Genomic DNA, 25,402 nt, shown 5'->3' with positions numbered 1-25,402 from the left:
TCGGCATAAACATTTTCAAATTTCCTTGCATCCTTTATGCCCATGCACAATTTATCCACTAGGTGGTAGGCTTCAATTGTTTAATTTAAAGGGGTTACACGTTTAATAGGACTGTACCTTCAAATATGTGCTGGAGATTTTTGCACATGTTCAAATAAACAAAAATCCAGTTTACACTATTGCTATTATATCACACACTCAACTGCACTGCAATCATAAACTGAAACTTTTACATGAATAAAGAGTGACTATGTAAGAAAAAGGCATCGCTTCAATAGAACATCCTCTAACCGAGGCGGACATGATACAGGACAGCAACAAATAGGTTTTTCTTTTTTAATATTGCTTATTTCAGAAACAACAAACCCTTCCACTCATGGATGTAGCGTGAACCATTCAGAATAACGTTCTTGTAAAATTTGGTTCGGTTATATACTCCACGTTATCCGGGACAGGAGGCGTTTGTCTCGAGCCTGTGTCATCGACGAAGTCAATGGTTACGGGACACTCTAGGTTATAAAACAAGCACACCATTCGAGTTCCAACACGAACGTAGTGACGTAATTTTTGTGGCAAATCATAGCGCAGGCTGGGCGGGCATTGTGAAGCTGTAGTTGAGTGTTAGCAGGCTAACTAGAGAAAGAAAGCTAACTAATCGTGAGAGTGGAAGTGGAGCTAAACGAAAAGCCTACTGTCAAAACAGCAAGGGGAACAGAATTTTAGTGAAGTGATAATTCTGTTTGATGACTACATGAAAAGATTTAGACCTAGTTAATCAAAGACCGTGTTTGTCAGATGCCCGAGGAGCATTTTGGATACTACATCGATTGTCCCATTTCCAAACGGAAACCATTTCTGGACAGACAGTTCGTGCTAGCTAGCCTAGCTAAGTGAATAATCCAGGAGACTTTTCATTGTCACCTAAAAACCCATACTGAATGTTTTGTCTGTCATGAGTCCGGCCGGGTGCTCCCATGTGAACGGTTATAAGGTGGATAATTGGAAACAAAATCTTCGAGTCATATACCAATGCTTTGTTTGGAGTGGTACTGCTGAGACCAGGAGACGCAAGGTAAAAAAAAAACAAAAAAACACAGGAACTGCAACGCTAGCCTCACAAACAGAAGTGAAATAATTTTTAATGTGGCACAGACAGACAAAGAACTGGAGTGCAAATGGTGTCCCACACGAAGCACAATCACAAAATCTTAATGAAAGTACTCTTGCAGCAGCAAATGTTGCCAGTACTATGGTTAGCCACCGGTAAGTTAGCTAGCAGGACTCTGCCTAGTGAACTGCGGATACTGTAGGATCCTTAGCAGAATTAACTAAAACACTGAAATTGTCTTTATTAAGTGAAACACTGATAATTCGAGAAAATCTGCTATTAGCTGAGCGTTTTGCTGGATGTCTAAACTTGGATTTTTTTCTTTCCTTTTTTGGAGTTGTGGCCACGGGTTAACAGTAACCACACCAATTGGGACCTATTGTGTCTTCGCACGAACACACGTTATTAGCGGGTTTCTCTTGGGCTTCCTGGGTCATTGTTTTTTGTGTGCGTGTTTCTTTTCTTTTTTCTTTTTTTGCTCTCTTCTCTACCCTGGCCATGTCGCTTTCAGTGGCTTCCGCTGATTGCTTTATTCCCAGTTTCTTTTTGGGCTCATCCCACACCTGCTTGGCCTACACAGCTACGAGTATCTCTCTACACTGATGTCATCACTGGACCGTGCTGCAGTTTCTGTTATATTCCCACCCTTTCACTCCCTTTCTTTCTTCTTTTTCTTTCCTGTTGTTTTTTTGAGCCACTGTTTTCACATTGTCTAGCTTGGCTTTGTTTTCACCTTGCATTAGCAACAGTTTGATTGTTGCTTGCTTATAAGCCATTTATGCATTACAACCTGCATGTTGTAATGCATATTTATGCCGTTGTGATAAAATAGGTACTTCACAGTGATGCAGGATGGGCAGAGCTGGTGAGTTGATGCTTTTCCCCCCTCTCCTCATCTTCACTGACATAATGCAGGTAGTTCAGATGAATAAGAGCTGGCTTGCTTGCTTTCCTCCCGCTCACCCACCCGCTTCAGTGCCTCTTCATTTAGTGGACAGAATATTGGATGTAAACCAGTGTAGCAGGAGGAATCGGCCCCATCCTTTTATCGTTTGTGATGCACTGCTAGAGCCAGAAATATTGCCTGTTGGGGAGGGTGGACCATGAGTAGAACAGCCAAAAGCATGGCTCAGTTACATTGCAGGTATGTTAGAGCAAATAGTGCTAAATGGCCAGTGACCCTTTTTTTTGCTTATACAGTGTTGGAATGACATGCTTTAACTTGAGTACAGCGCTCACCCTGTCTGTCTTAATTCTTTTTTTCACCCACCCAAGACGACAGAATTATAAAGCAAAACTGTGAGAGAGCATCTGAAAATGTATACATGACGGTATAATGGGGGGCACTGCTACAATTTATTTTAAAAACCTGTTTGGTTTCTTTGGCACACTACAGACAAGAAAGCGCTCAACAGCAGCTCAAGTCCGTCATAAAAGTATGACTTGTCATAGGTGTTGCTCACTTCTCAGTGATGTACAGTGTTATGGCTAAACTCCTGTTGTTGTGTTTAGTGGTGGCTAATCTGGTTTGTCCTATACGTTTGGGAGGAATCTTTCCGTATCTGTTTTGCAGCGCTCTCTGTCTCAGCAACATTCCTGTCAGCTCCACACAACCATCTTTTTTGCAAGATAATATCTTCCAGAGTCTCTGAATCAGCAGCAAGCACCGCTTTTCACATAAAAAAGTACGTCTAATAAATCTTTCCATGTGTCTGCAATGTAAAGACAAACACAACAGCAGTTTATCAGAGGTATAGTGATGTTTCTTTTCCTATTTTTTTCCACCAATCCTGCACCATCTGTGCTTGGTAGTATGCTGCATAAATAACAGTCATCCATCCTGCTAGATGTTAAGTGCTCAAGGATAGATGACAGTTTTGCATTGAAAGTAGTGACGAGCAGGTTTCTGTACAGTTGAACATTTTCAGTTCCAGGCTGGATTGCATTTTAATTCATGCTCTGTGCTCCACATTTCCATGTGCTTTATCAGTTCAGTTTTTCATTATAATGTATCCCCTCTAGATTCTCTATCATGTCAAATTATCACAATACGCCTGTAGCCTTAGAGTCATGCAGGCTTTTTCCATGTTTCTCTTTGCTATACCTTGTTATATTTCTGTCATTGAGCCTATGACTATTTATTATATTGAACTAGTATGTTTACATACGGCTGAAAGCAGGTAGAAAAGAGAAGTTACAGTTTCTGCATTTTACTTAGTTGAAATATTTGTGCCTTACAACTTGTCACTGAGCCTGTTTAGCTTCTAACGAATGTAACATGCAGAGCACTACTGTGCTGGTTCATTGGTACAAAAGTAATGTCTTCATAAGGTGAGACCACTTTGTGTTTGTTCTTAAGATCATTAGATACCAGTATGACTTTATGTTGAATACTTATTGCATCTAAATGGTTTGATTAGATGACACTGACACTGAGGGATGTTGTGAATGTCATATTCATTCACTAGATAAAAGCTTATCTGTGCAGTTCCTTTTGCATATTCATCTTACACTGGTGGCCCTGTAAATTAAGAGGCACCTTCTTGAAAGATGAGAGTGTGGTTTTGGTTTTAGAAGTGCCTTATAATCTTGTAATCTTGTATTGCATTTTTCCCATCTTCTTTTAGAAGGAACTGTCCTCAGCAGCCTTCCTGTAAGCTGTCACTCTTCCTACCTTAAGCCAATATCAATTCCCAGGTGATGCATTTACGCTGTCGCCTGTTCTGAATGTACAACCCTTCACTGGTAAAACCCGGTAGATTGAACATCAGCAATAGGACACTGCAGGAGAGATGTGGTGACCCAGTGTGGCCTGGGATCCTGTGTGTTTCATTTTGAGGACCTTAGGATTATTTATTTTTTGCATTTTGGTTTTAGAGCAAATTCCCCATTCATCTGGAATGACAAGTACTCTTATCTGCTGTGTAATGCTCTGTAATCTGCTACAGACACACAGTTGAAATATTAACCATAAACTCCATGTTTAATGTTGTTATTTTTTGTAGACTCTGTCACGCTTGAAGCCTGGTGTCATTTTGTTCTAAAAATGTAGCAACCGTCTTCTCTGCACAATCACAAATGGCCTCTAAATCATTTTATAATTGGGACACAAACGGTCCATTGAGGAAACAATTAAATACAAATAAAGTGGCGTTTTGAAGATGCCCTGTGAAATGAAATGGCAAGAATAAACAAGTATGTACTGTTGTTTGTCTTCGGGGTGGATTTATTCCAGATGAATAAGTCTGTGGTTCATTGTATTTAGCCTTGAACAAGAACCTAGATGCTGGTTAGTGGAAAGATCTTCATCAGCCATACTGGGTGGCCACAGGATTGGAAAGGAAAGACCATTGCTTTGGTTTGCTTTCCCTTCTGTCTTTCAATTCCCTTCTGTTTTTGATATGCTAAGCTAGTGTGCTTTAAATTCTGTGTGTGATTAAAATGGGTATGCCGTGTGGGACCTTTTCTCTGCTGTATCCTGACATTTTATTTCTCTTAATTGCCAGATTTCCATTTAAGTGGACTTTGACAGAAGGGTGTCAGAGCGGCTTTTGTGTCATTTGATTGAGGCTAATCTATTTCAGTCGTATTCAAAATGTATAGTTTGTGAATGGCTATGGTTGTGCGTGTTAATGCCTCTATTCATACTTATTTATCTTGACATTGCTTAATCCAGGACGATGAACTCTTATTTTGTTTACTGGACTACTCCACAGTGAGGGTCTGTGCAATACAGTTAAACAAGAGATATTACCCTAGGTTGAGTGGAAATGGGGTAAGATGAAAGAAGAGTGGGGTGGGGTTGGCAGAACTTTTGCAGCCATAACTACTTTGAAGATTGTGCTGTTACTTAGATTAAAGAGTAATGATTAGAGAGCTGACAGTAGTGAACTTGTATTTTCTAGTTTTGATAAATCATATATGATATGAGAAACCACACCCCCTGCCCCCCAGCCTTCCTCTACCTTTCCCATAAGTGCAAACCCCCTTTTGTGCTTTTCTGCTTTTGATGAGAGAAGATGAGAAATAAATCATTTGCTAGATGCTGCTGGAAATTTCACAAAATGGATATATTTTCAAGGTTTGACACAATTACGACGCCCGTCTCTCCCGCCTCTTCTTTCAGTTGGCATGCACAAAATCACCGAGGCATGGCCCATCCCAGAGAGCGCCTGATTTCTGTGCTATGAGGAGATCTCTTTGTCAGATCTGCCTCCATCGCATCACAGGCCTGCTCCTTGACTCATCAGCATACGTTTCTAGCACCAGGATCTATTCCTACAGTCTCTTCTTATCACGCTTTTTTCCTCTTCTGTGCCCACGCCGCTGCTGCCTGCTTTACCTTGACTTTATTTTATTTGTAAACCTTGCTCAGCCATGGTTCTTCTAAAGTCTAGCCTATTAAGTTTGTTTCAAATACTCTTTTGATTATTCATATTTTATTTAACTTTATTGGTCTGCAGTACTGTACAGAAATCTTCAGCTACTCCTCATGTCTTTAGGTGCAGCTATTTTTTTTAAACATCTGCATACATGCCTGGAAATATAGTGTATATAAAGCACAAATAGAATTTGTACAATTCTCAATAGGTTGAAGGTCAATATTTTGTATCATCGCTGTTCTTCCACACAGCCTGAACCAAAAATTGATTTCTTTTGTAGTTTGGAATACCCCAGCTTTTTTTTTCCAGTTTCCCTTCCTTAAGAATGGCTTCTGACAATCACTCTTCCACTGAGACCATTTCTGATGAGGCTTCAGTGAACAGTAGATGGATCAAAATAAGGGCCACATACATCTCTCAGGTCTGGTGAGACCCCCCCGCCCCCCCGTTTGTTAAGGGCATGGCTTTTAATACTATCCATCTTCCCTGGATAGTTTTTAAGTCTGTCACTTCGTTTTTTCAAGCTTCAGTTGTCACGTCTTAAATTTTTAAGGACACATTGCACACCATGACAATATATGCCAAATCTTCTGGCTAATAGTTTTTTTTTGGGAATCATCTTGTTGGTGTAAAAATGCTATTTTATACAATTTAAAGGGTTGTATTGTTATGTGGCTACTTGGAAATGGAACAAAGAAATGGTTGGGTTACTCAAGACTTATGCTGAGTTCTGTATTTATTAGAATTAAATAAAACATGGGTTGAATTATTATTTTTCTAATTATATCTTTATCTGAATTAATTTGATTTTGTGGATCCTGGGAAATGCATAATCAAATGGTCTATTTTTCTGTTATTTATTTATTTATTTATTTTTTTCCTCTCATCCGATTGGCTTGCAGGCAACACTCTGTGGCTTTGGTGATGTCAGATTTTGGTTTCTGGGCCCCTGTCCAGGCCTGTTTTTTCCATGTCTGTATGCTCTCTGTCACTCCTTGGTTTCTTCTTATGTGGGTTTCGGTCTGTCAAGCTCAGTGAGTCAGACTAAACAAATGGTCTGTAAACCCCTCCCAGAGTAATCATGGACCTGGTGTGTCACCTTGTGGTGCCCCTTTCACATGCTGTTTGCCTCCCAGTTTTTTAGTCATAGAAAGTCTTGCCTCATAAATACTATGTCCTGAGGGAACTGTAACATACTCTGTGAACTTCTTTGTACTGTACCCCTAGGTGCATTTTATACCATGCTGGGTTTTTTCTTTTCTGGTAAGACATACCAAAAGACAAATGTTAACAATCTTCCACTTGGAAGCAATTTTAAGTAAGTAGGTACAAAATTTACAAATAATAGCCACATATGTAAAGTGTTGGTTAAGCATATAGATAGGATTTTGCATGAAAGTTTGCTCTTAGATAAACAATGGAGAGGAACATTAAAACAACAAAAAGCTTTTCTGTTGTGGTGTTATCTTTTGCAATGGCCTCATTGATCCTTACACCCGAATATTCAGATATGGGAGTCTGTGTAAGTGGAAAAAGAGCATGAGTTTGCAATTTCATTGGTCTCATTCCCTTTTGACTGATTCCCTCTTCCTCTCCCACAGACTGTTTCTTTTCATTGCCCTCCCTTCAACTACACTTCTCATTTGACCGTCCAGCAGGCTTTGGAAAAGCATCACTGCCACAAAGCATGCTGTTCGTGGCATGAGCCAGCCAATGAGGCTGCTGTCCAGCCCTCCCTTAGTACCACCATCTGGCTAATGAGCTGTCATTCACTCTCCAGCGGCTGACCAGAACCAAGAGGCAATCAATCTCTTTTTTTGTAGACACTTGGTCATTCCCTATAGTTAAAACCTTTCACTGAAGTGACAGCTTTTCTTGGGATTGACATTATGTCTACAAAACATTCTCTCTCCTTGTGAAAAAGACAATAGCATCAGACACTTGGATGACAATTACTTGGGTCTGCTCTGTAATATCACTTTTAAGGACGCTATATTGCAATAGCTCCATTGTGGCTCTGTTCAGTGGTGCTTATAGATTTTCTCACAAGTGATGGTTGTGGCTTATTGGCGCTGAAGGGAAAAACACGCAATTTGATGATTAGTCCAAGGGTGCCATTCAAAACAAGCTGCTCTTCAATTTCTGATTAAATAAATAGTTGTCTTATTTTGGTAGAGCAGGCTCTGGGCATCTGATAGCTGCAATTTGTTAGCTTGGACAGTTAAACATCTGTGCAGCTTAACAAACTTGTTCATAAATTATTATCGTTTTTAAGAGGTGAATTGAATTAAAGTTGGCTTTGTGCTCTTGTGTGATGGAGCTTTTTGCATTGTTTCACAATGACCTTTAAAGGGAGTATGGCTGGTTTCCAAGTATATGCATATTTCAGAAGACAATCTCTGAATACAGTATTACTAATTAAATACCATATTTCATCTTTCACTGCTGCATTCTACTGCCTGTTTTCTCCCACATCATTTAATGTCTTAAATAAAAGAGTAAAAGAATAGAGAATGCAGACTGTCACTCCCTTACTCAGTGATCTTAATTACTTTCACATATTCACTATGTAGATTGTCATGTGTTCAGCAGGCCTACAAAATCTGCACAAATCCCCAGTATGGAGTTCTCCTTCATACACTGTTTATTCAGATGTGTGTTAGTGTGTCTGTCTTTTTCGTTTTCCTGGGAAAAGTAGACTCTGTACACTAGGGGCTTAGGGTTTAGCTTTGTGTCGTTATACCACTATATGTGACAGTATGAGGCTAAACTACACACTCTAACAATCCCTTATGTCTCCTACAAGTTAAAATTCATATGTATGAGGTGGGAATACATTCTCAAGCCAAGACTACACAGCATTCATATCACATTGTTATGTGAAAATAGTGGGGGTGGGGGGTTACAGCATCATTCTGCCAAGACAGTGTCAGGCAACAGCCCCATGAGGTCAGTCAGAAGCAGTGCGGTTCTGGAGCATCACCATCAGTTTCCTTCCATAGTCTCTTGTTGACTTGTTCCTGTTAAATATAGAGTCAAAGAAGACTCGGTATATGTGCACACTTGTGTCCAAGTACCACAGCAAATGTCTAACAATGTCTGTGTTTGCTGTGTGTGTTTTCAGGCGTATTTATAGTATGCACTGTTAATGTCAGTTACGGTTAATGTATGTGTGTGTGTGTGTGTTGAAAAGCATGCATGGGCTTATGAGTGCTAGCAGCATGGTGAGTCACTGTTCTCATATAGCTTTGCTCTCTAGTCTGTATTGACTTTGTTGCCCCTCCCCTCCTTGCTTCTCTCTTTACAGCAGCAAGAAGGTTCTCCGTTGAGCCAGACCTTTGTCCACATCATAATTGTTGTCATCATTCTCTCTCCTCCTCAGTTACAGCTCATCACATTACTGGCTACGTTTGAATAACTGAATGCATTACCCTTAATGCTTGGAGTAAGTGTGACGTATTGATGGCACTTTTGTGAAGTTAGATCTAGAGCACTGGAGGATTCATATTTATTCCATCATGGTCATTTTTTGCTTGCAGCTCCACACAGCATCAGTGGACTCCACAAAGCATTATGCCCTCTTTTGCCCATGCTAATAATAGATCGGAGGTATAGTCTAAATCTGCTCTTCTATGAATCAGCAACTTTGCGCATTATTTCCCTTCACTCAGACCACAGCCTAACCGCCCTCAAAGAGCGTGCATCCCAGGTGGGAGATGCAGCCTAGCGCAGCACGAACATGAGCTTGCTACCTGCCCGACACTTGTTCCAGTCATCTGAGCCAGCGGCTGATCAATAGCTGATCTAATAGAACATTAAAAGCTCCAGGTGCAGATAGAGATGCAGGACTGCTGACACTGAGGAGTAGACAGCCTGTGAACTATTGTAAGAGGCAGAGAACAGGGATAGATTTTCTGCCCAATACAGATGTATTGAGGTAGGGGAGGGTGAGGAGTAGGGTAAGGCGTGGCATTAGCAGGGTTTCTTGTTTTTGGTGCTATGGTGCAGTGGAGAAATGGGGATTAACATCACTGCTGGTGGGAATCGTTTGGACAGGCAGTTAAAAACATGTTATTAATATTAAGTACAGTGAGTAGCTTTTCTTACTGGTGTATTTAGGGCTTAATTTATACTCTAAAAACAGAACTGCTTCTTCACTCTATCTGTTCTACCACTACTGTCTCTCATTTTACCTTTTATGTTTTACACTCGACCTTAAAGATTTGTTGTTGAGTTTGTTGTAGATGTTAGTCTTAAGTGACGTAATTAGTTCATTTCCTCATTCACTCACCAAGCTCATAGAGCTTTTCTTTGGTGTTGCCCCTTCTGCCCATTCAAAGCTGGCTGCCTCACAGACCAATTTGAATAAAAACAGAGCTTAGTGCCTGCAACCCTGAATATCCCCTCCACTGCAATGTCATCACAATCTAGCCCATGCCTACTAATGCTTATCCAAAACATAGACCGCACTGGGAGTTCTGCTGGCTACCTCTGTGTCATTGCATGGTACTGTCCGCATTTGAGGTATCACACCCTGACTAGCATACTTTGTTGCAAATCAGATAAGTGAATTTTGAATTCTTTTCTCTTCTGACAGTAGAATTTTGCACAGGAATTTTTATCCTGCAACCACTGGCTCCTACACAATTTGTGACCATTTCTGCCCACTCCCACTGATAAATCATCTCTGTGTGGATTCAGGTCTCAATCCAACTGTTTTTTTTTTCCTGCTAAAAAAACATAATGCCTCAAGTACAGTTAACAGCGGCATTTCTGTTATTGTTAACATATCAAATAGTTGTGTTAACTTTTGTTGTTAAAATTCTGTTGCAAGTAGCTGACAAGAGAAATGATAGAAATAGAGCTGTATTCGGTATCAAGTATTAAATCTGGATATGTGCTATAGGTGGGAGAATCATTACACTGCCACCCAATATCATTACTTTTTATATAAATTATTGTGTATGTAGTCCAAACTGATTTTTTTTCTTTAAATTGACTAATCCATCACTACTTTATAACTAGTCATGGTGGCATTTATTAAGCCAGATTAAGGTGAATAGAAGGTAACTAATCAGTGTTGGAGAAGGAGAAGAAAGTGACTCAGGTAATTCATTTGCCATTTAAAAAAAAAAAAAAAAGACACGTTACACATTTGATAATGCTACAGTGAATAAACCATCATTGTATCATCAGGATTATTTTTTCCCCCCATTCCCAGGTATACTGTAAAGTAAGAAAAAAACTTTCATTAGAATGGAGGGGTAGGTTCAACAAGAAAATAGGTTAGCTGACTACCTGAATATAGTGAATAACCAGGTTTTTCCATCATTTAAATTTTTTTCTTCCCTAAGCTTATTTTGTGATGACAATGCTAAGATTCATCAGGCTCAGCCTGTGAAAGAGGGGTCCACATAGCATGAGTTATTTTGACACATGGATTAGCCATTAGAATACAGACCTCAGCCCCACTGAAAAACTTTTGGATGTGCTAGAGAAGATGCTTTATCTGAGACTGTAGCAGCATAACTATTGGTTCAGAGGCACCTGATCTACCATTAACTATAAGCTAACAATAAGCAAAAAGGAAAGTTTATTGTACTGAAAATGTATGCAGCATCTAATAATAATGCCTAAAGTAAATATATAATGTAAATAGAGCAGACTGTCTCTAGGGGCGTTTGGCTTTTGAAAGTGACTTGCTGAATTTGTGGGCTTGTGGCTAATTCAGCTTGAGGTGTTTTCACCATATTGGTAATTGCAATCTTTTTGTTTTCTCCAGTTGTTTCGAACATTGGTGCAGATGAGCTTCAAATCACCATTTGCAGGAGTTGTAAGAATTTTTTTTTAAAAGTATCTGTCTCAGGAAGTGAGGTCTAAATATACTTTCTGTCCAAATATCACATGACAGAAAGTTAATTTTTAAGGAAGCATAAAAATGTTGCATTTCACCTTTAGGGGCCACTGGAAACAAAATGCATAGCCTTACCAAGCGGCGAGATGAGATTTTAGCAACTGTGCCTTGCTGAACGGCGTTGTTACTTGCAGCTATAATGTTAGTTTCTTGAAACACAAAACCTCTACACAGACCTGAAACTAATGTGCCCGTAGAAGCCCAATTCAACGTCCCACTTCTTTGCCCAGTTCTTTGTCATGGGAACAAAGTTTCACTGCAGAACATATTTACAATTGTAGTTAGTTATTTTAGGGATTGCATTATTAGTGGTATCTTTGATAATTGTGTAATAATACCATTTCATTGTTCACTACTCTAATATGTGGTTTGTCCAGGAAGAAGAAGGCAAAACTGACTGGACCTCTTTTTAAATTCTTTTTTATTTCTATGGCACAATGATGGTTTATGTTTTTCAGAGTGTCTCGGGTTACGCTTTTGAATCCCAATTCAAAGTTAACAATAGGCAGACAACATAACGCGGGACCGCTGAGTTTATATGCAGTAGCATTAGTTATAAAGTAGAGGGTGAGGTTAGTTTCACACACTGTGCCTAAAAGTGTAACACCGAAAGCTGTCCGGTCAGTACTTTTTCCTTTTATTTTCAGTATCTATTCACCTACTTCACAGCTCTTTTTGTGCTATCTCCCCTCTAAGTGGGTGACTCATTGCATCAGGTCTGCACCCTGAAAGGCTTTGATTAGATTGCTTTCTTTCTCCTCCCTTTCCTTATTCAATTTCTCCCTTTCAAACAGGCATGCTGACAACTTTCTGCTGTAGTGTCCTTTAGATTCCTAAACAAACAAACAAAAACCAGACAACGCTCTGATTTTAATTAGATCAATAATACTGTATTTATATATTTATTTATAGTAGTTTCATGTTGACCTTTCACCCTTTTTAAATGCTTGACCTGCATGTCAAGCAGTTCTGTCCTACTCTATTGCTGATCACGTTATTCAGGACTATAGTTCTACACATTGTGTTCATAGAACAGGTCCTTTATCCTCTGTGTCACTCATGCTCTTTAGCATTTTAGCTTTATAGTTGCTGCTTATTATTCTACATTGATTTCTTTAAGGAAGAGTTTTTTTTGCATGTTTGCCAATTATGAATGAAATCACTGGCAACACACCTATTGCTGTTAGTGAGTTACCTGCACATTGTTTGCATCCTCTGGTGTGCCTGTCAAGCATCAACACCCTTTATGGCTTGCACATGTTTAATACAGAAAGATTCACTGTGAAATTAATTTGTCGCTGCGTTTGATTTGTCAGCAGGCCCAGCAGTCTTTAGTCTGTCCTCCTGTCAGGTTCATTCAAGCTTTGTGTCCTCAGAATAGTTTGTCTGACCGACTTTAAGATAGAACTTTATTTTTCTGCTCTTTATACTTTTACTAGGCCTCGAAGCTTTGTCCTGCTGCAGAGGATTTTCTCAAAATTATGGACTTGTCCTTTCCTGCCTTGATCTTAATTCCTTTTGTCCCCTGTTCTCTCCCAACCCCCGTAATCCCTTGGGTCCTTCTCCCCAGGCCAAGTCGTGTATCTGTCACATGTGTGGCGCCCACCTGAACCGACTCCACTCTTGTCTCTACTGCGTCTTTTTTGGCTGTTTTACAAAGAAACACATCCACGAACACGCAAAAAACAAGAGACACAATCTAGGTAAGTTGCTCACTCTCACACACTCTAAGACCCTAGCTGGTTATATTTAAATTATTCTCACGACCACTGGCAAAATAGATGCTGACTGCATTGCATTACAGTTCCTGTGGGAGTGCCTAGTCCCAGTCACATTTAAACTGGCAGTCTTCTTCAGCAAGGGAATGGTAGACGTTTGCTAATCTCGTGCTACCAAAAAGAGTAGCTTCAACATTACATACTAATTATGCTAAATAAGACAAAGGTATTAAAGAGCAAGATTTTGACATCACCCTGATGAGCACAATTAAATGTGGAAACAACAGAGACAATAGAACAATTTTGTACACATCTTAATGGCTTTAATTGATTTAATCCATTTCAGCAGTTTGGTCACACACACACAGACACACACAACACACACACTCCGTCCTGTGTGCGGGGATACGGTCTTAATTAGCGTTGAGCTTTCCACAGGTGCCTCCCTGACACTGGCACTCTGTTCCTCTCTACCTCTAATCAAATTAATCCAAACTCCCTTGTCTGCTCCACTGCTAGATGTCAAGCTCCCTTCTCAGTGCTCTGTACCCATCATTTTCACTTCCCGTTCTTAGCAGGCTCACTCACAGGACTTTGCTCATGCCTTCTTTGTCTGCTTTTTTTTTTCTACCAACCTCATTTCCCCACCTCTTCATCCTCTTATTGTTTTGCTCTTATGCTTTACTCATTTCAGCACGAGTGCTTATGCCTTATGCAGGACCTTGTCTTCCTCCTCTCTCTGCCACTTGTATTATTCTAATTTTTCTTCATTAACCGGGTGCTGTTGTATGCAGTGGAGCATCCTATTTCTATATATATATTTTATTGTGAGTAGCGCCAAAAACAGAAAGATGTCCGGTTAATCTAAAAATAGGTTGTCACAGCAACAGAGCTGAAATATTGTTGCTGTGGAGTTTGAAAATGGAAGAAGTTGGGTTGTGTTAATGGGAAGCGCAAGTGGGGGTGGTAGACAAATACACCTTTTCCATCACTGCCTGCCTCACGTGGAAGCAATAAGATGGTAACACTTGGTTTTATCAGTGGTTTTAGACAGCAAAATAATCATTTTAACCCCAATTTTAATCATTTTACTGTACAAAAAAATATACTTAGAATTTGATTGCAATCTAATACTCACTCTCTTTCCCCCTCCTTCCTTCCTACAGCAATAGACCTATTATATGGTGGAATATATTGTTTTGTGTGTCAAGACTACATTTATGACAAAGACATGGAGCAGATTGCCAAAGAGGAACAGAGGAAAGCATGGAAATTGCAAGGTATAGCATTCTGTTTTCATTAATACAGTTTTCTTTCTTTTCTCTTTTTTAAACTAAAGCAGCCTGGTAATCTCTGTGCCGTCACATTTGTCCACAGGCATAGGGGAGAAGTACACGACGTGGGAGCCGACCAAGAGGGAGCTAGAGTTATTACGACACAATCCAAAGCGGAGGAAAATCACTACAAACTGCACCATAGGTGGGAAATGGATTGCACTGTTTATTCTGCACGTCTTAATCTGCACAGCTTTTCTTCTCATCGCAGTTGTGATTGCTGTGGGTTTTCTCCATGGCTCTTTGTGTGTTTGTGTACGTGTGTGTGCGCGCGTGTGCTTGGAGTCACTCATGCATTTAGGTGTAATACTCAAGGTCAACCAGACTGGGCAGCCCCGCAGGCAGTGGACTGGGAGAGGCAGGACACAGTGTTCCCTCTCAGATATATGCACACTACATCAGAATGTGTGTCTATCTCTACCCAGAACTTGTTTTCTCTTTGTTCCTTTTTCGGCGTTATCTCTTGCCATGCTTTTACCCCTCCTGTTGTTTCCATTGTGTCTCTAATTTTGTACATGTAGTAATTTACCCTTTTTTCCGCCCCGTCTCCCACCAGCCTTCACTCTCTTTATACCTTCAAACAATTTGCTTGGTCAACTTGACTGGGCAGTGGAACTGGTGTCTTTATGTGTGTGTGCCCACCATGACCAGTCTAAATTGTTTAGGCGCTCACTGAGCACTCTTATCAAGAACCAAACTTTGGTCAGTTGGATTAGACCCACGATCTAGCTGTGTCTCACCTGTTCTTCTGGCCATCATTTCTCACTCTAAATGAATTCATTCAAAGCTTTGGGAACACATTCAAGTTGCACACAGTGTTGCTGGCATACCTGACCCAACACCATATGAACTTTTCAGCCAAACAAAAATGGATCACAAAGCATTGGTGGCTTTTATGCATAACTTCATTATGTTTAAATAAATGAACCAGCCTTTTATATATCAATCTAGTGTTAAAAACCAAATTTAACTCAATTTATTAAATGTAAAAAGAAGTGTTCAAACCTTTTACTTGACTCTATATTCTTACAAGGTGGATTTGTTTCACAATTTACACTACATGCCAGCACAAAAGTGTGACATCCAATTAACTCTTCAGAGCTCTGTGATTAAAATTATGTCGAGCCACAGCTCAGGTTAAAGGCATAAAACCAACAAGTATTCCCAGTAGCATAGAATTTTGATCTGCGTCATCTTCAGAAGTCCTTTGTAGGGATAACCATCGCTCACAGTAAAAGACACATGACAGCTCACAGAGTTTACCAAATGCCATTTAAAGGACTCTGAGATAAATATTTTACTTTCTGGAAAGAGCTCTTTGTGAACATGAAGCACTGCTCATCTTCTGGTCACTACCCCATGGTAGAGCATGGTAGTAGCAGTATGATACTATGGGATTAGTTCTTAATAACAGGCCCAGGGAAACTCATTGCAACTCAGTGAGCGATGAATAGTGAGTAATACACCTTTTAGCATGATGATAACCCAAAGCTAACGGCTAAAACATTGCTGAATTGGGTTTGGGATAATTGTCTGGCTAAGTTGAGCGAAAGCTTAGTCTTTAAAATGAGAGAGCATTGAAAAAAGAAAAAGACTTGTAAATAGTTTATGTACTGAATTACTTTTTGAACAAGGACGTTCACTGTAGTCCAAAGATAAATATGATTTAAAAATCTCTTCATCGTCACCAGTGCGAATTGGAGTCACCGCCGTGTTTAACCTTCAAAGCCAAAAATGTTCTCCCTCTTCTTTTATTCCCTTTTTGTTCCGCAGGTTTACGAGGGCTAATAAATCTGGGCAACACGTGCTTCATGAACTGCATCGTTCAGGCTCTGACACACACACCACTGCTACGAGACTTCTTTCTCTCCGACAGACACAAGTGCGAGATGCAATCAAACTCCTGTCTGGTGTGTGAGATGTCGCAGCTCTTTCAGGAGGTACGACGCACAGTCGACATGTGCAAACTTGTTAGATAGGTTTGGTAAATGGCACAAAGAAAATGGGTTTGTGAATGTTTAGTTTTTTATCATCTTTTTTTTTTGGTGTACACAGCTATAATTTTAGAGATTTTTAACAACCAAACAACAGAATGTTTTCTCTGCCATAAAAGGCTGAGTCACTCTTGTGCTCTTTTGTCAAGTCCAAAGAGGGAGGCAGAGACGAGGGAAGAAATCCTGCCTGAAAGGAATGTAGAGTGCAACATACAATGCAGTAATTATACACCTTTATTGAATCTGATCAGCCAGATTTAAATTACGTAGCCCTTAAAAAGTCTTAACTGTTTTTTCTTCATGCAACAGAAAATAGGCATTTTACGTTTAATAAACTCATCAACCCAGAGTCTTACGTAATGACTGCCTGCTCTGCTCCCACACTGTCTCACTTCCTTCTTACATCCTCTCATTTGCAGTGTATATGGGCACACAGTTGGCAAGTGGTGTTATAATATATAACGAGTTGAATCATCAGCCCCCCACCTCCGCAACACACAGAGACATGTCTGTCCTGTCTCAGTTAGCTGAACTGTTCAGTTGTATTTCCTATGAAGTGTCTTTGAGGCATAAAATTCAGGATTTTACATTTAAACAGTCCCTGGCACGTGAGCAGTCTCTTTATTTTTTTTTTTGGTGCCTAAGCCTTTTTTCATAGGTTACATCCAGCTCCCCTCTGTATCTTCATCAAAAGTCATCTTGTGGCTCTGTAGGCACCTGCGTGATCTCAGGCAGCTTTTTTGGATTGAAAAGCGGAGGTGTGGCCTGCTTTGATCAGCAACTCTCTCCTCTTCCTCTCCCCTATTCTTGTCTTCGTGTTGTCGCGTAATTCATTTGTCAGCCACCTTCAGACTGCCGAAAAGGAGAAGAGTCTGTAAGATTCAAAAAGAGATGTCAGCTCAGCATTTTTTTTTTCTTTCACCGCTCAATCAGACTTCAGAGAAAACTGAGGAGTATAAAGCGACGTGCGCGCATTATCCGCACATCGAGATGTGAGATCCTCTGGCGTTAATGAGCTCTTGTTGGAACTTCGTTGCACTGTTTTTGCACCCTGCCAGTACTTGCTTTGTCACTTGCTTGTCCATCCTGACCTGCCCTGAATTCTCAGTCCAATTTCAACAGCAAGCCAGAGATCTCCAGCACATAACAGACGGATATTTTTGCTGCACACTCTCCCTGTTTTCCCCCCACCCATCCGCTTTGACTTGCCTCTGTTGTGTCTTACACTTTCCCTCTCTGTGGATTTGCTGTCATCAGAGCTGGTTCTGTTTTGTAACTTTTGTTAGAATTCATTTATATCTGGCAAGACCTGTTGAATGAAGTGCTTACAAAAGAGCCAAAAGAGACTGGAATGAAGTGGATAAAATAACACACCTAATAACACCTGGAAAAATAGGCTAACCACCTTTCTTCTTCACCCTCACCCACCTGTCCCATCTTTCATCCCTTCTCCCAGTTCTACTCGGGCCACCGTTCGCCCCACATTCCATTCCGGCTGCTGCACCTGGTGTGGACTCATGCACGCCACCTCGCAGGCTACGAGCAGCAAGATGCCCATGAGTTCCTCATTGCAGCATTGGATGTACTGCATAGGCACTGCAAAGGAGACACTATCAGTAAGTCGTCCTTAAACACAATTAGTTTAATGGGTTTATTTATTTATTGAGTTTGTGGCCCATAAATACTTTAGTTTGAAATTCCAGTTTGACTTAAATGAGTAAACGCAGATAAAAACAGTGTCGGCTGAGATTGAGGGGAGTGTTAGGAGACAGAGCCACCAACTGTCTCTGATCTGGCATATCGAATTATACGTAAATATACCGACAGACAACAGTGCCTTACTTCACTGGAAACATACTGAAGGAGACTTACAATGTACCAAAAGGACAGCAAGCAAGTAGTGTAAGGAATGTCAATAGGCCCTGCTGCAGTGCAATGACAGGTTGACTCAGTCATAGCCACAACGGAAAGGCTTACCCTGATTGGCTAGAGAGAATAAAGAGCTGTGAAGTGGGAGCGAGGCACTGTGAAGCTTTTAAATGTGCTAAAGAGGTGGGCAGTGTGTAGTCATGTGTGTTCATATTGTCTCCTCTCTCTGGTCAACAGACGACAATGGCAAGAAAGCCAACAATCCAAACCACTGTAACTGCATCATTGACCAAATCTTCACCGGGGGCCTGCAATCAGATGTTACCTGTCAAGTTTGCCAGTAAGTGTGTGTGTGTGTGTGTGTGTGTGTGTGTGTGTGTGTGTGTGTGTGGGGGGGGGGGGGGTTCAGATAAAACCCCCGTCATGATGCAATGGAAAGGGACTGCTGAAAGACAATCCCAGTCTCGAGATGTTCACTAAGCATTCATGTTGAAGCAGCATCACGCCTTCTGTCTTTTTTTCCCTCCAACATTTACTCATTCATGCATCCTCCACATTTTCCTGTCATCTTCTAGTAGTGGGGGAACCATTGGTTTTTGCGCTCTTATTCAAAGACCTAGTCCCTGCAGAGCTGCTTTAATGGAGGTTGTCTAGACAGCAGCGCAACCCAAGCATTGCCTGCTTCCCCCTAGAGCTGTCCTGTCACATTAACACTAGCACGCTGCACTGAACTGGAAAGCACCTCACCCAGACTTGCAGGCAAGCCCAGCCCAGCCTACTGTCACATTACCTGCCTCCACTGTGAAAGTAGAGACTGCTGATGCAGAGCTGCTCATGACAGTGCATCACCGTGGCAGTAAATCACGCCCCTTCATAATCATTAAAATCATTTTTTGAATATAATGGGTAAGCTCTTAGGCAATAAAATGCATCAGCAAAGGCTTTCAAACTAAAGTAGTGCCATACTGGTGTCAAATTACTGCAGAGCTGATCTCCTATTGCCATAAATGCATGTCTGCTTGCCTTGCTAGCCACCCACTGGTTGCTCTGGGTATTGCAAAACCATGACTCATCTAACCAACAGTGATAATGTTTGGCAGCCCACTCCTGTGCATATATATTTATGTATACTCTACGCATTTTGCACTGTTTTGCCTGGGCTGCAGTCCATCATGCTTATTGGGCTGTAATAATACAAATTCTTTACGCAAAGCCATTTTCTTTGACGTAACACATCATTGAATTGCAGATGAACCCGGAACAGCTGTGTAGATATTATTCACATGCACACATTCAGTCTTCCATCAGCCTTAAACAAAGACATGATCAGAATCTCAAGGGGGCTGTGGGAGTTTAATCTTACTCGTTACCATCTATGTCATCATCCTGCCAAGTGACGCCAAACTACACAAAGCCACACACTAATAGTTAAACATTATAATTGAACTCACTTCTTCTTCTTTTTTCCCCTGTAGTGGGGTTTCCACAACGATAGACCCTTTCTGGGACATCAGTCTGGACCTTCCTGGCTCATCCACGCCTTTTTGGCCCCTCAGCCCTGGAGGGGATGGAAGCACAGTTAATGGCGAAAGTCACCTGTCAGGATCCACCACGCTTACAGACTGCTTGCGCAGGTATATATTCATTCATTCATTCATTCATTCATAAGGCTCAGTCCAGGTTCCCCAGGAGTGCTTTCTTTTGCTTTGTGTTTTTTAATGCAACACTTTAACATTTTGAAAAACTGCTTAAAGCCACTGAAAAAAAGGCCTGCTGGAAAACTCCATAAAAGGTGCAGATACTCCCTGTTTATGTCTAGACATGGAAAACTGATATTATGGATTATAGTGGCAGCGGCAGGGCCTACTGGCAGCATGGTGCTGGAATTAGAGTTATACTGTCACCTGCTGATTTTGCAGGCATTTTGCATTTTAAAAGTGTTTCTTCACATTTTTATGTAAATGAAGGTTTGTTTGTTTTGTGTTTTGCTTTTTAATAAATGTTTCTGTGGCCATTTTTTCTCTTTTGGAGAGTCAAAGAAGAACATTTTTTCTTGATTTTAAAAATACTTGTGGATGTGTCAGTGAGTGTGACGTAAAATATCTAAACACAAGGAGAAAGCAAACCAAAACCCTTCTCAGGTTGGATGCTACATGTTTATCGGGCTCCTAGTAGGCATATTAATCTGCGCTGATAGACCGTAACACTGATAGTTTTTAATCAGTGCTGGATAGAATTAAATCAGTTTATAATATCTTAAAAGGAAATAAGCTTTTATCAGTGCACCTGCATCTTTTCAGGAGCAGTCAAACATTCACCCCACCCCTGCACATGCACAGGGGGTCACATATAGTTTCTATTCAGGCACAACAGCCGTGTTATCCTTGAATCTCATCTTCTCCCATCACCAGGTTGACCAGGGAGTGTGACCTCTCATATCTCCTCTACTGCCTCTTCATTTTTTCAATTTGTTTTCCTCTTCTCCTTATCTTATTTCATTCTTTTCCCGTTTGCCCTCACTCTCTACCACTCACATTTGTCTCATCCTCCCCCTCTCTTTTTCTCACCTCCTCTCCTGCTGACTTTTTTTTTTTACTGCAGCTTCTCACACATCTCTAGTTGCTGCAGCAAGTCTCTTAAAGCTACAGAACTGGTTGATGTTATTGCCATGGTGATAAAGGCGTTGACGACACCACATGGGCTTTTGCGTTAGGCAAACTGACATGCGTATGTGCTGCAGCGAAACTGGGCAAGCAGGCATATTATACAGACCTTCATGTTCTTCCACTGATACGGAGAACAGCTTAGTGTGCTCCACATTCAAGGGACATCTAACACAACCAGAAACACTCCACGCAGAAATCTTTCTTCCTGCTTCTCCCGTTTCATGCCTCCGTTCCATATCCATTTTCTGGCTGCACGTTTTAACACGTCATCTCTCCCCTCTCTCTTTATTGCATTCTTCACTCTGCAGGTTTACGCGACCTGAGCATCTAGGAAGCAGTGCCAAAATAAAATGTGGTGGTTGCCATAGTTACCAGGAGTCCACCAAACAGCTGACAATGAAGAAGCTTCCCATCGTAGCATGTTTCCATCTCAAAGTGAGTCACCCATGCGCTGCCAATTATCACTCGTTACATTGTCTGTCACTGTCTGACAGTTTGATTATTTAAGGCTAATCTGAGGATCTAACATTCGCACGTCTAATTTTGTCACCACTCCGAAATAGTTAAAAGAGCTGTGTGACTTAAAAGGAAAGTTCACCCTTAAAATCAAATGTGTGCATGTGTTGATGAGATTCCTGCATGCTTTTATATGTAATTGAGCTAATAAGTATTTCCTTATAATGCTAAGGTCTCATCCCCTAAAAACATGAGCAGCAATTTGAGCAGTTTTATGTAGGGACTACTTTTCTTTCCATCGTGCTACCCATCTTTTTTAGCTTTTTTGCTGCACAGAGAAGAATCTTGAACCTGCCCTCGCTCGTGACTGGATGTAAACATTAATGCCAAGCTATAAGGTTGATTAGCTCTGCGTTTCCTTTAGTTAGAGACTGCACTGCAGGCCAGAGGGAAAACAAATGCATTTGATCTTGACGTGAACTTTCCCTCCTTTCCGCCTTCATGCCAATGCATTCTGCTGTTCAATTATCTGTACTTGTTCTATATTGCAGTGGCATTAATATATGATTCATTTTGCTCTGTGTGTATGCAGCCTTTCATCTGATGTCAGCAAGGTTCACATTATGCAGTGCCTTAGCTGGCTGGTACATGTGCGTAGGTGTGTTCATAATTCAATTTAGCTGTTGTTGCCTCCTACAGTGTTGCACCTTTGTGCAGTGTCCCAGGACATTTATGATTTTTAATGACTCATATGGTGCTCCATTATCTTCATGTTTTATTTATTGCAATACTGGAGACCTATAATGTATTTGTAGGCTGCAGTAATGTTGTCTTAGATAGATATCAGCCTCACTTGTTATCTCATTACAAATATGGAAATGTTTGACAGCCAGGGTGGAAAACATACATTTCACTCATGTTTTTTTTTGTTTGGTTTTTTTGTAAAAATGATGCCTGTTAATTCTAAACATATAGTATTGGTTTCCCCACCCCCCACCTCTCTCTCTTGCCCCTTCTCCTTTTCCCGTCTCCCTTCTCATCAACCCTCTCTGGCCCTCTCCAGCGGTTTGAGCACTCTGCTAAACTACGGAGGAAGATTACCACGTATGTTTCCTTCCCCCTAGAGCTGGACATGACACCCTTCATGGCGTCCAGGTAAGGTGATCGCTGAAGTCTACATGTTTCATTTCTACTAGTGATGAGGCCCTCAGCTTTTCTTTTCATATATATTATAGTAAATATTTGGCAGCTAAGATCCAAATGGGAAAAAAAATACTTTTCCTCGTATATCCTTCACCTTCCCAATTCATTTATTACATTTTATGACATGCTTTGTGTAAATGCTCCCTAGTAATATACACTGATGTCACTAGAGCATGCAGCAGCAGTCTTGCCCCACCCCTGAATGTTGCATCCATTCAGCTCCGCTCATAGACTGAAACATCATTAGTGTTACAGGCAGAGAACCAACATGCTTTCATTGGTTGTAGTATTCTGCCACCTAGTGGATTTTTGAGGAAGTTTATACTTGCCTCAAACATTAACTGTCTTCTTTGTCTTTTACAGTAAAGAGAGCAGAATGAACGGGCAGTATCAACAGTCGGTTGATGTATTAAACAATGACAATAAGTGAGTACCTTGCAACAAAATATCACTAAATTATCAGCATTTGTTGCTGTCTGACATCAAAGGCTCTTACACAGCAGCACATGCTAATGACCCAAACCATCCGGCTGTGACTTCCCCTAATTAAATCAATTTGAAGCCTATTAAAAGCTGCTTAGTTTTCTTCATCCATTGCAGCTACAACTTAATTTTCCAGGACATTTATTGGGAATATACTGTGTCGTTAAAACTGACAGCTTGTGGGTAAAGCAAGAGGACACAGTGAAAATATTTTTTCCTTAATATCTCTATAGTGTGAAAAATGACCTTAAAGTTTAATGGTGCTGGGTTTTGAACCGAGAGAGCTCATTTACTGGTGGGATGATGGGATATTCTTGCATAAAAACTCAGTTTTTCCAATTCTTTTCTTTTTTCTTTTTAGGTATTCCTTGTTTGCTGTGGTCAACCACCAAGGCACATTAGAGAGTGGCCACTACACCAGCTTTATCCGGCAGCACAAGGATCAGTGGTTCAAATGTGATGATGCCATAATCACCAAGGCTAGCATTAAGGATGTACTCGATAGTGAAGGGTAAAAGTCAAAACACAACATTAGTGCTACACAGTCTGATACAGTGTGATACTGTAATTCATTTTGTTTTCTCTTTTCTTTCTAGGTATCTCTTATTCTACCATAAACAGTTCCTTGAGTATGAGTAGTCTTTGTGACCAATGACCATGAAGAACTTGCTTTTAAATGAGACAGTCATGTGACTGGCGACAGGATGAAACACACAAAGCTACCTGAAACTTTCTGACTACCAGTCTGCTCCTCCAGTTCTTGAGGATGAAAACAAACAAACAAACAAACAAAAAGTCACACATACTTTTAAAAGAAAACAAAACAAGCACTGAGCTACTTCTTGGCATCTACTTGACAAAACTGAATAAAGAGGAGGAGGAGGAGGAAGGGTCCGGCGCCGCCAGTTCCAGGCTTGGGCAGAGGGAAGAGGCTCCACACCCCGTCGCTCTCTCTCCCTTCCCCTTCCTGCTGCAGGGGCAGAGTCTGAGCGTGACTGACTGTCACGCCGATTGGGCATATCTGGATTTTTTTTCTCACAGTATTCTGACCCCACACCCCACACCCTCTGTCCCTCTCCACCTCCCACACACTCTCCATCTCTCTCCCATGGTGCTCTCATTTCAGCTGACCAAGCATTTAACTTAGTGATGATGGAGAACAGTATGTTGTCATATGCATAAAGGACTGAATGCAAAAAAAAAAGGAAAAAAAATTAAATATATAAATCAGCGTATTATGAACTTTGCAAGAACATTTTTAAACTTATGGTTATGATTCTTATCATTTGTGAATTTAGTTATGAAATACTGTATGAATCTAGTATACATCTATTTTTTATGGGCAAAGAAATAACGGGAGAGCTTGGAGACACGCTGCCTTTGCCAGTAGCTGGGGAAGCGCTGCCATGGAAACTAAACAGATTTGGACCTGTGTGTTCTCATGTTTCATTATTTACTGTGTTGATTGTTTCATTTTTGTTTTTTAAAGTCTGGCTGAGGGCAGGGAATATCTTATTTTTTTAGCGACTCGTTGAATTTTTGTTTACTTGTTTTCTTCTCAGTGTCTTTTATTTTTTTAATTGTTATTTTCAGTACATTCATATATGTGTCTTGCTGTCCTGGTACTGGAAATGTCTTTTTTTGTTTTGACGTATTATACTTTCATTCTTGTGGAATTGTTGGTATAATGATGGTGATGACTAATTGGCTCACCTTTTGCTGTTTAGAAAGTGTGTATGTTGAATGTGAGCTTTGGGTTTTTGTACTGTATGACAAGAAGATTCAATACACAAAACTACAGATCAGGTCCTGTAATATGTGAGGCTGATGTGTTCTCTTCGAGTTGAACACCTTGAATGTTTCTGTGCAAAGGAAAAAAAAGAAGCCCTGTTAACAGCACTGCATGCGATTGGGTTCTCATGGTCTTATATGTGAAAAATTGCCCTTAGTAATGGCTCGAGGCTTGTTGCCCATCATGATTTGTTTTTCTGTACTTTTGGGTGAGAAGGCTGTTTGAGAATTCTAGTGGATTAAACACATTGCACATATATGGGCCCTGTGCGACCGCAGTCTGGCTCTGCATCCATCAGTATTAATCTTCTCCATGGCAACTGTGGATGGTGTAAACCAGTTTGGCTTACAGTATGTCTTGCCTCTGCAAACCTAGTGTTCTATTAAATTGTTTGTCAACTCAGACTTTAGATAACACACATACGTGTCAGGGTTTTGTGGTCACTGATTGTGTGTATTAAAAAAAAATTGACGGATTGAAACT

The 25,402-nt window shown here is 40.6% G+C and overlaps 1 protein-coding gene across 3 annotated transcripts; it reads left to right on the top strand.

Annotated features, from left to right (window-relative positions):
* Positions 1 to 577: 577 nt before the first annotated feature.
* On the top strand, positions 578 to 25,401 carry LOC146520027 (ubiquitin carboxyl-terminal hydrolase 22-like). 3 transcript variants are annotated; one of them, XM_085158337.1, is made up of 14 exons: positions 578 to 1,072; positions 1,941 to 1,973; positions 12,975 to 13,107; positions 14,289 to 14,402; positions 14,500 to 14,601; positions 16,230 to 16,396; positions 17,907 to 18,066; positions 18,557 to 18,659; positions 19,795 to 19,953; positions 21,294 to 21,420; positions 22,505 to 22,596; positions 23,008 to 23,070; positions 23,489 to 23,638; positions 23,724 to 25,401. In XM_085158337.1, exons 1-14 carry the CDS (start codon positions 953 to 955, stop codon positions 23,764 to 23,766), a joined length of 1,566 nt encoding a protein of 521 aa, XP_085014463.1. In that variant the 5' UTR covers positions 578 to 952; the 3' UTR covers positions 23,767 to 25,401. The 3 variants fall into 3 exon arrangements, with proteins under 3 accessions (XP_085014463.1, XP_085014465.1, XP_085014464.1); XM_085158339.1 differs by lacking the exon at positions 1,941 to 1,973 and having other exon boundaries at positions 578 to 1,126; XM_085158338.1 differs by lacking the exon at positions 1,941 to 1,973 and having other exon boundaries at positions 579 to 1,072.
* The last annotated feature ends 1 nt before the right edge of the window (position 25,402 follows it).

The sequence above is a fragment of the Neolamprologus multifasciatus genome, chromosome 4, assembly GCF_963576455.1.
Source record: "Neolamprologus multifasciatus chromosome 4, fNeoMul1.2, whole genome shotgun sequence".
NCBI classification, from domain to species: Eukaryota; Metazoa; Chordata; class Actinopteri; order Cichliformes; family Cichlidae; genus Neolamprologus; species Neolamprologus multifasciatus.
This window is presented reverse-complemented; position numbering and strand designations above follow the sequence as displayed.

Coding starts and splice junctions, on each gene's coding strand:
- LOC146520027 (XM_085158339.1), top strand. CDS start 953: ATGAGTCCGGCCGGGTGCTCCCATGTGAACGGTTATAAGGTGGATAAT. Junction 1,127..12,974: donor CGCTAGCCTCACAAACAGAA/GTGAAATAATTT, acceptor CCTTCTCCCCAG/GCCAAGTCGTGTATCTGTCA. Junction 21,421..22,504: donor TAGCATGTTTCCATCTCAAA/GTGAGTCACCCA, acceptor GGCCCTCTCCAG/CGGTTTGAGCACTCTGCTAA.